The sequence below is a fragment of the Sceloporus occidentalis genome, unplaced genomic scaffold, assembly GCF_023333645.1.
Source record: "Sceloporus occidentalis isolate IW3139 unplaced genomic scaffold, rSceOcc1.0.p SCAF_7, whole genome shotgun sequence".
In the NCBI taxonomy this organism is placed as follows: domain Eukaryota; kingdom Metazoa; phylum Chordata; class Lepidosauria; order Squamata; family Phrynosomatidae; genus Sceloporus; species Sceloporus occidentalis.
This window is the reverse complement of record NW_028316987.1, coordinates 6,819,301-6,833,921: the sequence shown is the minus strand read 5'-3', so window position 1 is coordinate 6,833,921 and position 14,621 is coordinate 6,819,301. Positions and strand designations below refer to the sequence as shown.

The window sequence follows — 14,621 nt, the reverse complement described above, 5'->3', positions numbered from 1 at the left end:
ATGGCATCTGCACTCTTACACTTGCATTGCATCCCTGCATTGTGTCTCAGCACAATTTGAATTGTCCCTTTTAACCTATAAGCTCTAAAGAGTTTAGGCCTTGCATACTTCTGAAGACCAGTTCTCCCCAAACTGGTGCCTGTGAAGGTTGTCCATCTGTCCCACCACTAACACCAAACGTGTCCGATTACAGTTTCAGTTATCCCTTGCCAACATGGCATGTGAGGGATAATATATGGTTTGCAAGCCTTATTAGTGTTCCCTAACATGCTACTAGTCAGACCTTCGAAAAGTTTTTTTAGTACATTTAGAAGCCCTCAGCTAGCATGATCACTTACTCACCCTTTCTCTCACACACATACATGTGTAAGCCTATGAATTACTTGATTTGGTCCATTGGATGGGGAAACCCTAAGGAAGAGGCTGTTCTTGCTAGCTGAATTCAGAAAGAGAGGGAGATCTAGAGAAGAGCTGCAGCTGCCAGGGCTCAAGAGTAGGCCCTTTTCACCTTGAATAAGGTAGCGGGATTTTTAGTTATGTATTTAGGAGGGAGAAGAGAATCATTGTGATGTAGTGGTTTGAGTGCTGGACTACAACTTTGGAGACTACGGTTCAAATTTCTGCTCAGCCATGGAAAGCCACTGGATGACCTTAGGCAGGTCACACACTCAGCCTCAGATGGAGGCAAAGGCAATTCCCTCTTGATCAAATCTTGCCAAGAAAACCAAGTGATAGATTCACCTTAAGGTCACCATCAGCTGGAAACAACTTGAAGGCACAAAAAACAATTAAGTAGGGAAGGAAACAATATCGTTTTTGTATTTTATTCATTTAGGGTTTTAAGATCACATCCAAATGTTGCAATATTATTGAGCAGAACAGGTGGAAAAATCCTACAGTTGAGCCCAGCACTGGCACTTCATTGGCTCATATAACTTTTTCAACAGTGCATATGGATAATATTATTAATAAGTAGGAGAAATGGCAGGTGAGGTAAAAACATTCATAACCTGCTATTTCTCTAAATTGCTTCCTTCCAAACCTGATTTTTCTTTTTTAATTAGCCATTGGGGTTTAACTGTGTGTGTATGTAAATGTCAGTCACTGCATGTAATTGAGTGTAAGAAACCATGAGTTGGAACCCCTGGCTTTATAACAAAATGTTGAGACATTTCAGTATGTTTGATTTGCTTTCTAGTCAAGCAAAGTAAACCCACCAGTCAGCAAAATAAACCCACCCCTTGGCACTGACAAAACACTCACCAGTTGCAGAATATCCTCATCTTTGGGCATGATGGAGAGTTCCAAAGCATCTTCACTGGAGAGGAGAGAAGGAATTTTGAAATAAGATTAGGTGTGAAAAGAAACCCTCAATTGCACACTGCAATAATCTTGGTATCGGAAACCTGTGATCCTCCAAATAGTGTTGGCCTATCATTCCTGTCCAATCTTGACTATTTTCCACATTGTCTGGTCTGGGCTGAGTCCATCAACATTTAGAATGTCATAGTTTCTCAGCTCCTGCTGTAACCACCAAACACACACTATCAAATCATACAGAATTCAAGGACCCCTTCACTTAGCAGGTTAAGCAGGAGGGACCTCTGTCACAGCAAACACATCTTACCATATTTTAAAATAAGCAAAGAAACATACACTAGTGTCTAAATCTGATCCCTTCCACTCAAAGACCATTAACAGAGTCTAAAATGGTCCACTTAACCCCCACTGAAGAAACCTGCCAAGAAAACCCCAAGAAAATAACTTGAAGGCACACAACATCAACAAAAAACAAAATGGCCTAAGTGCACCACTGTTCCCAAAGTATCCTGGATCTTGTGCACACACTCACATTGCCTTTTTCAAAATCAGTACAGTACATCAGGTTTATTAAGAAAGAGGTACTGTCATATACTGACTGAGAGTCATCATGGTATAGTGGTTTAAGTGCTGGGTTAGGACTCTGGAGACCAGGGTTTGATTCTCACTCAGCCACAGAAACCCACTGGGTGACCTTGGGCAAGTCACGCTCTCTCAGTCTCAGAGGATGCCAAACCTCCGCTGAACAAATCTTGACAAGAAAAGGTAATAATAATAATAATAATAATAATAAAAAAGTTTGTTTGTATTTCCCGTCTCTCCCAAGGATCGAGGCAGGATGATGACATCAGTAAAAATAATACAATAATACAAAATACAATCAATAAAACACTAATACTGAATTAACCAACATTCCTATTAGTTCTCTAAAATAACGATTAATTAATTCATCAATAGCCATGATAAGCTTGCCTTAGGGTTTCTGTAAACTGGAAATGACTTAAAGGCACCAAACAACAACAGATTGTCATATACAACAGAATACTTAAAGGAACCACACTGCTTCCTTTAACAATGCAGTGACAATTCTGCCTTTACAAGACATTTTGTTTAATGAAAAGCCTCAGAAGGCAGCAAGTACTTTTGGCCAGAGTACAGAAGTGGGAGGGATTGTGAAATATGGCATGGTCAACCTTTTCCCACAGAGAAGGCATGTTCTTAAGCAAGAACAAGTATCTCTCTGTATAAGCCTACCTGAGTTTTAAGATCTATGTGGGAGGGCTTTCTCTCAGGCCTGTTACAGACTGCCAAAATAAAGCTGCTTCGGGTCTCTTTGGAGGTATGCTATTTAAATGATGCATGGGTCCTAAGAGTCCGGAGGTCGCGCCAAAGCCACACTCCAATCCATAAGCAGTGGAGTGCAGCTTTGGTGCAGCTTCCAGATTCTTAGGATGCATGCATCATTTAAACAGCATACCTCCAAAGAGACCCCAAGCAGCTTTATTTTGGCAGTCTGTAACAGGCCTCAGATTCCCACATGCGTCTCTGATGAGGACTCAGCAGAGAACTTTCTCAATGGCTTCTCCCAGGCTATAAAATTGTCTTCTAAGGGACTCTTTGTTGGTCCCCTTGCCGCTCTCCTTTCACCAGCAGGCAAAGACCTTCATATTTACCATAAACAGGTCTTCAGCTTTTAGCTGGTTAAGGTAATGCAATGGGTGCATCAGGTCTTGAAGAGTATTAGGTTTTTATGCGTTTTAAACTGTTCTAAATTAATGTTTTTAACTGGATTGCTACTTAATGCTTTTTTTTTAAAAGCAATACAGTCGGCCACTCCATATCCATGGATTCTTTATGCATGAATTCAAGCATCCACAGCTTGAAGATATGTAAAAATATATATAAATTCCAAATAGGAAACTTTGATTTTACCATGTTATATAAGAGGCACCGTTTTGCTACCCCATTGTATATAATGAGACTTGGGCATCCATAGATTATAGTATCCACGGGGGATGCTGAAACCAAACCTCAGCAGATACCAAGGGCCCACTGTACTATGGATTGTTTTAGCTACACTGTTTTGACATTTCACTATGTAAGCCACTTTGTATCCCGTATGAGATTTTACACACACACAAAATTCGCCTACTGCTTTTGCATATAACATTCAATTTTGTAAGGCAGAGCTCATGGACCAGCCCGGATTCACTAATCTCGTCCCCCCTGTTCATATCACTGTGGTCCAAAACATACTGCAGAAATAATCCAGTTTGAGACCACAGTTTGATCCCTGGCTATGTGCTAAGGAATTCTGGGAAGTGTAGTTTTGTGTGACATTTAGCCTTCTCTATCAGAGAGCTCTGGTGCCATAATAAAATAAAATCCCCAGGATCCCTAGCACTGAGCCAGGGCAGTTAAAGTTGTTTCAAACTGGATTATTTTGCAGTGTGTTTTGGACCTGTGTCAGTGTCTTGGATGAAAGAGCAGCTAAGAGAAGTTACTACGTTTTAGTGTTTCAAACATTATAGAACAGGGGCAGTGGAAATCATAGTGAGGGGACTTCTTCAACTCTCCAGAAAGCCAACTGCAACATCAAATTATCTTTGTTTATTTGTTTGAAACTTGAACCCCATCCTCACAGAGGCTCGCCATCAAAAACAGCAAAATGAGAAGAACAAAGCAATAATTAAACTTGAAACAGTCCTTGTAACAGTCAATGTGATAAAATACAAGCACCACACAACAATTAAAATCAATGCAGCAGATTAAAACCAATGTCAGCTTTAAAAGGCCAGAGGAAATCAAAATAGCCAGCACTAAACTAGGCTTCTTCTGTGAGGAAAGCCCACAACTGCATAAGCCTTTTCAGTAGCTGATATCTTCCTGGCTTCAGAAAGGGGAGGGACCCACAGAAAGACCCACATCGGTGGTCTCGATACTTGGGCACCTACATGGAAGATTGTGACTCTTTAAGTACCAGGTTCTGAGCTATATAGAAACTGGTTTATCCCAAGTCAGATTAATGTCCCATATGCTGGACTGGGTGACCTTGGGCAAGTCACACTCTCCAAGCCTCAGAGGAGGGCAATGGCAAACCCTCTCTGAAGAAACTTTCCAAGAAAACCCTGTGATAGGCTCACCTTGGGGTCCCCATAAATCAGTAATGAGTTGAAGGCACACAACAACAACAACAAATGCAGATGTGGATCTACCATTAAGCAAAATGAAGTGGAACAATGAAATGCACAGATATAGGATGGGGGACACCTGGCTAAATGAAACTACATGTGAATGGGATCTAGGAGTCCAAGTAGATGACATGTTAAACATGAGTCAACAGTGCAAAGCAGCAGCTAAAAAGCCCAATGCAATTTTAAGTTGCATCAATAAAAATATAGTTTCTAGATCAAGAGAAGTAATAGTGCCACTCTATTCTGCTTTGGTCAGGCCCCACCTGGAATATTGTGTCCAGTTCTGGGCAACACAATTCAAAAAGGACATTGAGAAACTGGAGCATGTCCAAAGGAGGGCGACTAAAATGGTGACGGGTCTGGAAACCATGCCCTATGAGGAATGACCTAGGGAGCTGGGGATGTTTAGCCTGGAGAAGATAAGGTTAAAAGGTGATATGATAGCCCTGTTTAAATATTTGAAGGGATGTCATATTGAGGAGGGAGCAAGCTTGTTTTCTGCTGCTCCAGAGAATAGGACCCGGAACAATGGATGCGAGCTACAGGAAAAGAGATCCCACCTCAACATTAGGAGGAACTTCCTGACAGTAAGGGATGTTCGACAGTGGAACATACACCCTTGGAGTGTAGTGGAGTCTTCTTCCCTAAAGGTCTTTAAACAGAGGCTGGATTGCCATTTGTCAGGGATGCTTTGATTGAGAGTTCCTGCATGGCAGGGGGTTGGACTGGATGGCCCTTGTGGTCTCTTCCAACTGTACAATTCTATGATTCTATGAAGCAACTGCCTCAGGAAGCAGAAGCTGGGTCACAGGAATGCCAAGGGGAAGTTTTGTGCCACACAAAGAGGAGAAATTTGTGTGCCACATACCCTAGTCTTGTGCTGTCTTAGCTGCAGCAGAGGATGCTTCCTCATCATCCACCATTGTGGAAGAAATATTCAAGGCAATATTGGATTTTGTACACGGAATGGGAAAGAGCCATCATTTTGCTTCAGGCTTCAAAATATTGTGGGCCAGCCCTGCTCCTCAGCCTCTGTAGGTCACAATAATCCTTCCCTATGCCTTTTAAGAGAGATCCTTTACACTGGAAATTCCAGGGACTGAGTCTCTGCCCTGACGAATGTGATGACATAACATCACACGTTTAAGTAACCAGGGAGATGCGTGGGTTAGACATGAGTCAGGAGCAGCCACTTGGCTCCTGTAACCTCTTGGCTGAGGTTGAAATTGTAACCAGGGAACTCCTGGCACATAGCTCACACTTAGCTACCACTACAAACTCTGCATTCAATGAGCAGTCCAAAATAGTTCATAGCTATTTAATCAATTGAGCTCATTGGCAAGAATGCTTCACTGAGGTCTGGCTATACCTACCTAGTTTCCCATTTCCTAAAACTGGTCTCCCCCTTCTTTCTTTCTTTTTTTACCCCAGGTGGAAAAAATCAACCACTTCTTTCCCTCAAAGATGGAATTTTCTCCCCAAACGGCTGTAGATGTTGTAGCAACCAGGCTTTCAGGATCTTTCCAGCTCTGATTTCTCTCATGAGCTACCTGCCAACTGGGAAGAAGGCCACAAGCTAGAAGGGGAGATAGGGTTACGTCTCTACCAGACTTTTTTCATAAACCCTGCAACTCCTCTGATAAGCAATATTTTCAGGGTTTTTCTGCAGCTTGTCTGAAGAGTGGTCTATGTGTTTTCCTCCGGTTAGGTTATCTTTTTTTCCACACGCCTTTGATACTTCTGGGCCAAGCATTTTATATATATAGTTCCCAGCTGGATTGATTTTGCTTTTGCACGTTCCCCATTGGCTATATTTAGGTCCCTTTCTCAGGTCAGATTTGGCTCCCCACGTCCCATCCGCAATTCTGAAGGCTAATTAGATATACAGAGCTCAATACTACACAACAGGATAGGCTAAAGCCATGCCTTTTATTGGACCATTTTGACCTTGGGTCAGGAATAAAAAAAATTAAAATGTTAAATGTAGGACCACTACTGATTTGAGGAACAGATGCATTAGAGCTTAGAAGACTTGTGTGTGTGTGTGTGTGTGTGTGTGTGTGTACAAACACTGAAGCACACAAAACAACTAATGTAAGAGGCCTGATGGACTAGAATCCACAAATTATGATAGAACAGGACAGCTGCAGTTTCAAGTAATAATCCTTTATAATGTATGTTTTTTTAAAATCCTTATTTCATGTCCTGCCTCACTCTGCATTTGCCAGCCTACCAAGAGCAGGCAATGATATCATGCACTGAATGCTGTTTTCAGTAGTTCTGGGATTCTCATAACACATGTGCGTGAAACAAGGTTCTGAAACAGAGATCATACTATCAACATTAAAGATTTTAAAAGTGCCTAATATATTCTAAGCATTGCACAGAAGTTTACAATATTGTACAATCGATACCAAAAGAGAAAGCAATGAGGAGGTGTGATGGCTGTGACCAAATACTCCCACGTAGCTCAACAGTGCCACCTACAGCGTCTGGGATTTCCCACCCCTGCAGGGAATCTAAATAAGCAAACCACCTGAAATTTTCCTCTGAAATAAAAGATTGAAATTAAACCTTTTTCACAAAAGGCAACTGCCCCAAACCAGCTGACACCTTTCATAATCCAAATCCAGAGTTGTAAAGAAGATGAGAACAACCTCTAAATAATTTCTTGATTTTCAAGAAATGCTGCTATTCTCACCATTGATACAAATCAATAGTCCCTATCCACTAATAGTTCAGCTTTACTGGTCACCCATAAATACAGTGGGCCCTCGGTATCTGTGGGGGATCTGTTGCGTATCCCTCCGCCAGAGATACCAAAATCCACGGATGATCAAGTCCCAAGTACCCAATGGTGGGGCGGCCATACAGCCACACCACCATTGAGAACAATGACACTTTGCCCCCCGATGCCAGCCTCTCCTCTCTCACGGCGGTGGGTGGCATGGAGAAGGTACCTCTTCTTCCTCCTCCTCCTGTTCTCCTCCTCCTCTGCCTTCCTCCTCCTCCTGTTCTCTGCTCTTCTCTTCCTCTTCTCCTTCTCTTCCTCCCCAGTCACTGCTCCCACAACTCTTCCTCCTCCTCCTTTTACCCCACCACCTCCTCCTCCTCTTATTTGCTCTTCCCACTTCTTCTCTTCCCTGCCTCCTCCACCTCTCTCCTCCTCCTCTTATCCCCTCCGTCACCCTGCCGCTACTCGTCCTCCTTTTTCTTCTTCTTCCTCCTCCTCCTCCTCCTCTTCTCCGCTCTTCCTCATCTCTGCCTTCTCCTCCTCTTCTGCTGCCACCCCCCTCCCGCCGCAGGCTTGCCATCCGTGGATGCTCAAATCTGTGGATGGCAAGTCTGCGGATACGGAGGGTGGACTGTATATGAAGCTCTGATGTTCCTGGAAGTATCTGATCAGGAGTCAAAAGATGCTCTCTTTCTGATAGATCATCCTTTCTGCAGTGACCTCTGCACATGCTCTCAAATCCAATGTTCTGCTTAAGTAGTTTAAATGTTGCCTTTGTAGTTGCTGTATACCTTCAAGTCCTTTCCAACTTAAGGCAACCCTAAGGTGACCCTATCATGAGGTTTTCTTGCCAATTTTCTTCAGAGGGAGTTTGCCATTGCCATCCTCTAAGGCTGAAAGTCTATGACATGTGCAATTTCAACCAGTGGGTTTACATGGCTGTGTCAGAATGCGAATCCTGTTCTCTAGAATCATAGTCCAATGAACAAACCAAACACTGGCTAATGTTGACTAGCTACATTATACTGACTTTATTAATCCAGTCACTTGCCTGATGACCAGAGTGAGGCAAAACGGGGTAAAAAAGCAAATATGGCAAATCAGAAGTACAGTTATCCCTCCATTTGTGCTGACTTCGAATCTGCGTCCCTTGATTACATGCAAGGGGCAAACGGAGGGACATAAAATGGGGGATGTGCCTGTAGATGCCCGTGGGAGTACACCGCCATTCTAGCCAATGGGGCTTGAATATTGACAGATTTCTGTTTTTGCAGTGGAGTCTGGAACGGATCCCCCATGAAAACGAAGGGGCAACTGTACAGTACATACAAAGCTGGGAAGGGAAATCTGGCAAGAAGCCTGAAGAAAGACTAAATATGACAACCACATAGGCCAATTTTAAATTCAAGTAAGGGGAACGCTTGTTTGTGCTTTTCTAGATGCCTAATTCAATAATCTCAGCAAACATCTGAGATTATACACAGTTCTTTTGAGTACGGTAGGTTTGAACGCTAGCTTAAAAATGTGTACACTGAAAAGCAACATATACATGTGTAAAATAAGTAAAATGAGTAAGCAGCAATTTTAAGCTCTTCTTCTGGAAATATACAGCAACAACAACAACAACAACAAGGCAAACCAGCAGCCTGGATGATAGTCTGTGATCTTAAATTAAAACAAGGCTTTTGTTTTTATGGAAAACACATAAAATTTTCAGACATCTAGCTGAAAAGTATATATTATTACCCCACCTCTCTGACTGGTGGTGCTGTGACACCTGTGCAATAAAGCTGAAGTGATTATAACAGATGGAAAAGAGTAACTCACCAGTTCTGTATGAGGCCAATAACTTGTGAGTAGGTTTTCCCAATGATGCTTTCACCATTCACTTTGACAAGACGGTCTCCTAAAAGATGGGGCAGGAGGTGGTGACAGTCTCGTCAACACAAAAATTAGTAGAAAGCAAATCATTCTGTATGTACTTTGTTTCTTCCCCTAGTATTGATGATTGAGGGTGAGTGAGGAAAGGAAAGTGTGTTTTTAAAAGGACAGGCTATCTAAAATATGCAACAGTCATTTTCACTGATCACATATGAAGGACCATGCATAAGAAATAAATTCTGTGCTACGGTGCCAACCACAAAGAAAAGTGGGATTTTAAAACCAATATAAATTATGAGGAAAACAGTTTATGGTGGTTGGTATAATGTAATCTATTTTTATTAAGAGTGAGGAAGGGAGAAAGGACATATGCCAAATAGAGATGCTTCTCCCCTTGTGATTAATAAGAAAATCCATTATCACCATCACCATTACCATCATGAAGAGGAGGGGAAGCAGAAGCATTTACACAGAACTTTCACAAAGCACTTTTTATAAAACAGGTATTATTACCCCCATTTTTCATCTGTAGACAGATGTAGAGTGTTCAGGTTGGGGAGAATGGCTTACCTAAGAGTCCTTGCCTAGTGAATTCATGTTAGAAGTGAGATTTGAACTGAAGACTTCTCATGCATGCATGCATGCATTCATATGTATGCACAATATTAGGCACTGGCTTCACTGGAACAACAAATGGATCAGGCTTGAGATAATGGACTCTCTCCTGTCCATCTGCCATGGTCCAGGCCTCAGAGGGAGAGAAGAACTCATGGAGCTGATCCCCTTCCCCACTGCCATTCCCTTCTCCCTTTGTGTCATGTCTTTTTTTATTGTAAGCCTGAAGGCAGCAAACCATCTAAGTAACCATTTATAACCTGCTCTGAGAGCCTTTGAGGCTGAACAGCGGGGTATAAATACTCTAAATAAATAAATAAATAAATAAATAAATAAATAAATAAATAAATAAATAAATATTGGCCAGAAGGCCACCATAAGCAGGAATTTCAATCAGAATTTGGATGCTCTTATAAATATAATTAGGAGAGAACCCTAAATAAGCGGGAAAGTCCCCCTTTCTCACCTGTTCGGAGGCCAGCCAAGTGTGCTGGACCATCCTCCTTCACACTTTTCACAAAGATGGTGTCCATAGGTTCCAGACGGTTCCGTGGGGGTCCTATATAAAAACAGTGAAAAAGAAAGATGGAATCTTGATATCTCTCATATATATTTCCATGATGATTCATGCTATAGCCCTAGAGGACTAGGGAAATGAAGTCAGGGCAAGTTCCAGATCTGAAAGGCTGTCTGTGTTTTGTGTGTGTGTGTGTGTGTGTGTGTGTGTGAGAGAGAGAGAGAGAGAGAGAGAGAGACTTCAAGTCACTTGTCAACTTACGATGACCTCATGAATTTCATAGTTTTCTTAGGCAAGGAATTCCTAGAAGAGGTTTTGACAGTTCCTACCTCTGAAACATAGCCTACACATTCATTGGTGGCCTCCCAGCCAAGTACTAATCCTGTTTAGCTTCCAAGAGAAAAGGAGACAAACTGGTCATATATCTGGGGCCAACTTTCCTTGAGAAATAGCCATGGCTTGACACAATCCAAAGGTGCATGGCCCTGCCATGTATGGCTACTCGCAGTTTCCAGAGCTCCTCAGACCACAAGCCCCAGTGCCTGCCCCTCAAGGGCAGCAGAGTGCAGCTCCCAGGAAAGCCAAAAGATTCCTATCAAAGATAAAGAGTAGTGATGTGTTCCGACGGCATCAGATCTGCTCAGCTCAAAATCCTGCCTCAAGGCAGTGGAGTTGCAGACCTGTCCTTCAGACAGGAAAGGGAGCAGGGAGTAGCATTATTAACCACAACTTAGCTGTTTTCAGACTAAGCCCCCTTTCAGTTACCTTGTAAGGAATCATGGGGTTGTCCTTCAAACTCCACTACCCAGCAGTCATATCAATGCTGTCAAGTGTCCAGCACAAATAGAGTTAGAAACCAGAATAGACTGGGGTGTGAGGCAAAACCACCTCTACCTTTAGGCAGAGTATCACAACTGCCTCAGGCAGTAAATTTGGGGGTGACAAGAAAGCACAGCAAATTGTTAGCTACTGTACTTAATTTCTTATTACTGTATTCTTCTATAGGAAGAGGTTCTTCATCCGCCTTAGGAGCTGGCTTTATAAACTATGCACCTTCACTTGAATGGGAAGATATGTGGGAGGAACCATTTATTACTCTGCCTCAGGTAGCAAATTGTCTTTAGTGGCTCCATCAAAGGGACAAAGGGACAAAGATGGCTCTTACACAGGATACAATTGCAGTAGTACCAGTAAAATGAGAAGTTACAAGGGCATTTTGGAGCTTTACAAAACATGGGGAGAGACACTGCAGGTCTGGATTTTGACTCTTAAGATTTAATGTTAGATGAGAGACAAGTTCTATTTGGCCAAGCTTCAAATTCAAGATGTATGTTCTTTTTAAAACTCAAAAAAGACATCAAGAACCTGACTCTAATCTGAATCCCAGCAGAAGCAGGTTAGTAAATCCTAATATTTAACTATGACCATGTTATCGCCTGTAAACAAGTGACACTTTTTTTAATGCACATAGGGTGCGTACCTTTTAGTGTTCCCAGAAGCCCCCCAGAAGCACTAATTGGATTCCCTAAAAGGTGTGCACTCCCCAATGTGCCCTGAGATCCTCAGGAGAAGTCTTTCTGTCAGTCACAGATACAGTGGATTGCTATATGGGAAACAGGTCCTTCATATTGGCTGCCCCTCAATTTTAGAACCCTCTTTTGTGCGAGACTAAAATAGTCCCCTCCTTGCTGCCCTTGTGTCAGCAAGACACTTTTATTCCAACAGGCTATTAGAAGTGAAAGCTTTTAAGGAAATGACTTGCAAGAAGGTGTTGTATAGTTCTAAATGGTTCTAGAGTCAGCCCTCCACTTTTGTGTATCTGATTAGTCGCACATTTGATTAATATGTTTTCTCTAGGAATCTCCAGCATGACTCTATGACCAACTTTCACAGAATTGCACTAGAGGACCTAAAAATTCCTAGAGAGGCTCGGATTAAAAAAAATAGCATTTTTTATTTATTTAGCTATACTGTAATCGTTTTCATTTGTAAGCCGCTTTGAGTTCCAGTCTTGGGCAGAAGGCAGGGTATAAATAAGTATATTAACGATAATAATGTAATGTGGAAACACCTTGTTGGAAGACAAAACTGTGACCTTCTGGCTACATCAAATTTCAGTGACCCACCAGAGGGTGGACCCCAGGACAGTTTGGGTACTGACAATTCAGTCCCCTGACTCTGACTTTGGCAACTTGTATTTTAAAATATTGTGTAAGGCAGGAGTGAGCAACTGAGTCGGGGTGGACACCATTTTTACCCTTACAGACCCCAGCACAGCCAACATAACCAAAAGTGACACCACGTCACATTTAGTTTCTTTTTGGGCCGATGTGGGGTGAGCTGGCGCACATTTAACAATGTGGAGTCTTGGAGGGGTTGTGGATGCCAATTGCCAATTTTTTGGTAGTTTGAGTCACAGTAATAACTTCATTTGAAAGAGAAGGTCTGGCTGCTTTGGGGACCTTCAGGCTGCACTTCCCCCGATTACATGATATCTGCATGTCATGAAGTTGTCTATTCCTGCTTTAGGCCATTTCTGGAGTTAAAATTTTCTTGTTTGCAGGTCAGCTGTGTCATTCTGTGACTTCAAGCAGTTTTGCCAAAGGCCAGAGGGGGCTTAACCCACCCAACCACCCCAGTTTCCTAACTGTATGTGTGGATTGCCTCATGCAGTCACAACTGGTTCTGATTTAGGCTGGAGATGTGCTTCGACAGAAGGAAGAAAAGTCTTAAAAGAGATTTCACCTTTTTATCTGAATGCATGGGTGACTTATGGGCCAGGAACTAAAATAGCCAGTCAGTTTCACTGTGGGTTAATCACTGGTGACAGAACAGGGCAGCCTAAGGAGAGTGGGAGTGGGGAAAGGAGAGAGGAGTGAGCAAGCCATCATACTATATAGACCTTCCTCACTTCAAACTCATTGTGTGATAGAAAGAAGAAATCTCCCAAGGGACCTGAGAAGCAGGTACCACAAATGTGTCACTACAAAGTTGCATTTTATTATTAAACACATAGATGTTAATAGTAAGATTCACAGGGAGGCCTATCAACTCCTCTCGGTATGCCTATACCAGAGACAAGAGAGCTACTTCCTCCATAGGAAATACCTTTCCAAGGACTGTAAAAAAGTTATGAAGAAAATGTGTGAACACAGGCTTTAAAGAACATTCCCAAATAATTTTCACTGGACAAAATCCTCTGGAAGAGAAAATATCTAAAATGTGTGAGAGATAGCCCCTGGTAAAAGCTCTAAAGCTCATCCCCCCTTAATGCTTTTGGGCTGTTTTCCCCAGCATTCCTCATCTTAGATATGACTTGGATTGCTGGAACTTGCAGTTCAGCAATGTCAGGAAGGCTGTGTGGTTCCTATTTCTGATCTAAAGAAAATTTTCCCTTGTTCATGTGAACATAGATAAACATGGAGAAACACAATTTTGCTTAAGGTGAGGATGAATGTACACTGTTTACCAGTACTATTCAAAGTAATGTCCACAGACCAGTGTCAGTCTATGAATCATCAGCTGTCAAGTTTTCAGCAAAGAAAGAAACAATGATAGCCAATAGGCACAAATATAGTACCAGTCCATGGCAAATGTGGGGAGGCGATGAATTATTGGACAGATAGCTTGAGTTCCAGTGTGGTATATTGTGTTGGACTAATGTGTCATGGACTAATTTCCCATGGATAGCCTATCAATGTACTGCTTAAGATACACACAGATACATACATGAACCATTTTTATGGCAAGTATGAGCTGACAGTGGCAGGGGTGGTTATTAACTGATTTCAAGTCAATCTGAAATCATGGCAACCCTATGGATGAGACATATCCAGGATCCACTGTTCTCTAATGCTCTGCTCACATCCTTCAGGCTCAGGGCTGAGGCCCCTTTATTGAGTCTATCCACCTGGTATGCAGTTTTCCTTTCTACCTACTGCCCTCTACCTTTCCTAGCATTATTGTCTTTTCTAGTGTGTCCTGCCTTCTCATGATGTGGCCAAAGTATGACAGCCTCAACAGTTTAAACTACATCTATCAGCTTAATCACACTACTTCAACTGAAACATTCGTTACAATCCAGATTTGGCCCTGCAATTGTAAGTACATCCGAATTTCCCTTAATGTTAAAAACATTAATTGAGGTCAACCAAGTATCCAAACCAGCCATTTATATATATATTAATTTCTATAAATAAATATAACATGAGAGGTTTATAGCAAGAATGGAACAGAGAATTTGAATATCCATTTATGACTAATCAATGACCATAGATTTTAACATCTATAACTAGTGTGGCTATAGATCACCAACTATGTCTTCTTATACAGCAGAAACTGCTCTTTTAGGTATATTGGT

At 42.0% G+C, this 14,621-nt stretch overlaps 1 protein-coding gene across 3 annotated transcripts in view; it reads right to left on the bottom strand.

Annotated features, from left to right (window-relative positions):
• Window positions 1-14,621, bottom strand: part of ARHGAP23 (Rho GTPase activating protein 23) — a 228,789-nt gene that overhangs the window by 66,893 nt on the left and 147,275 nt on the right. For all 3 annotated transcript variants that reach the window (XM_089531789.1, XM_089531787.1, XM_089531788.1), the window contains exons 4-6: window positions 10,211-10,303; window positions 9,076-9,154; window positions 1,264-1,318 (exon numbers count right to left, since the gene is read on the bottom strand). In XM_089531789.1, coding sequence (XP_089387915.1) covers window positions 1,264-1,318; window positions 9,076-9,154; window positions 10,211-10,303 — 227 coding nt within the window. The remainder of the gene's footprint in view (window positions 1-1,263; window positions 1,319-9,075; window positions 9,155-10,210; window positions 10,304-14,621) is intronic.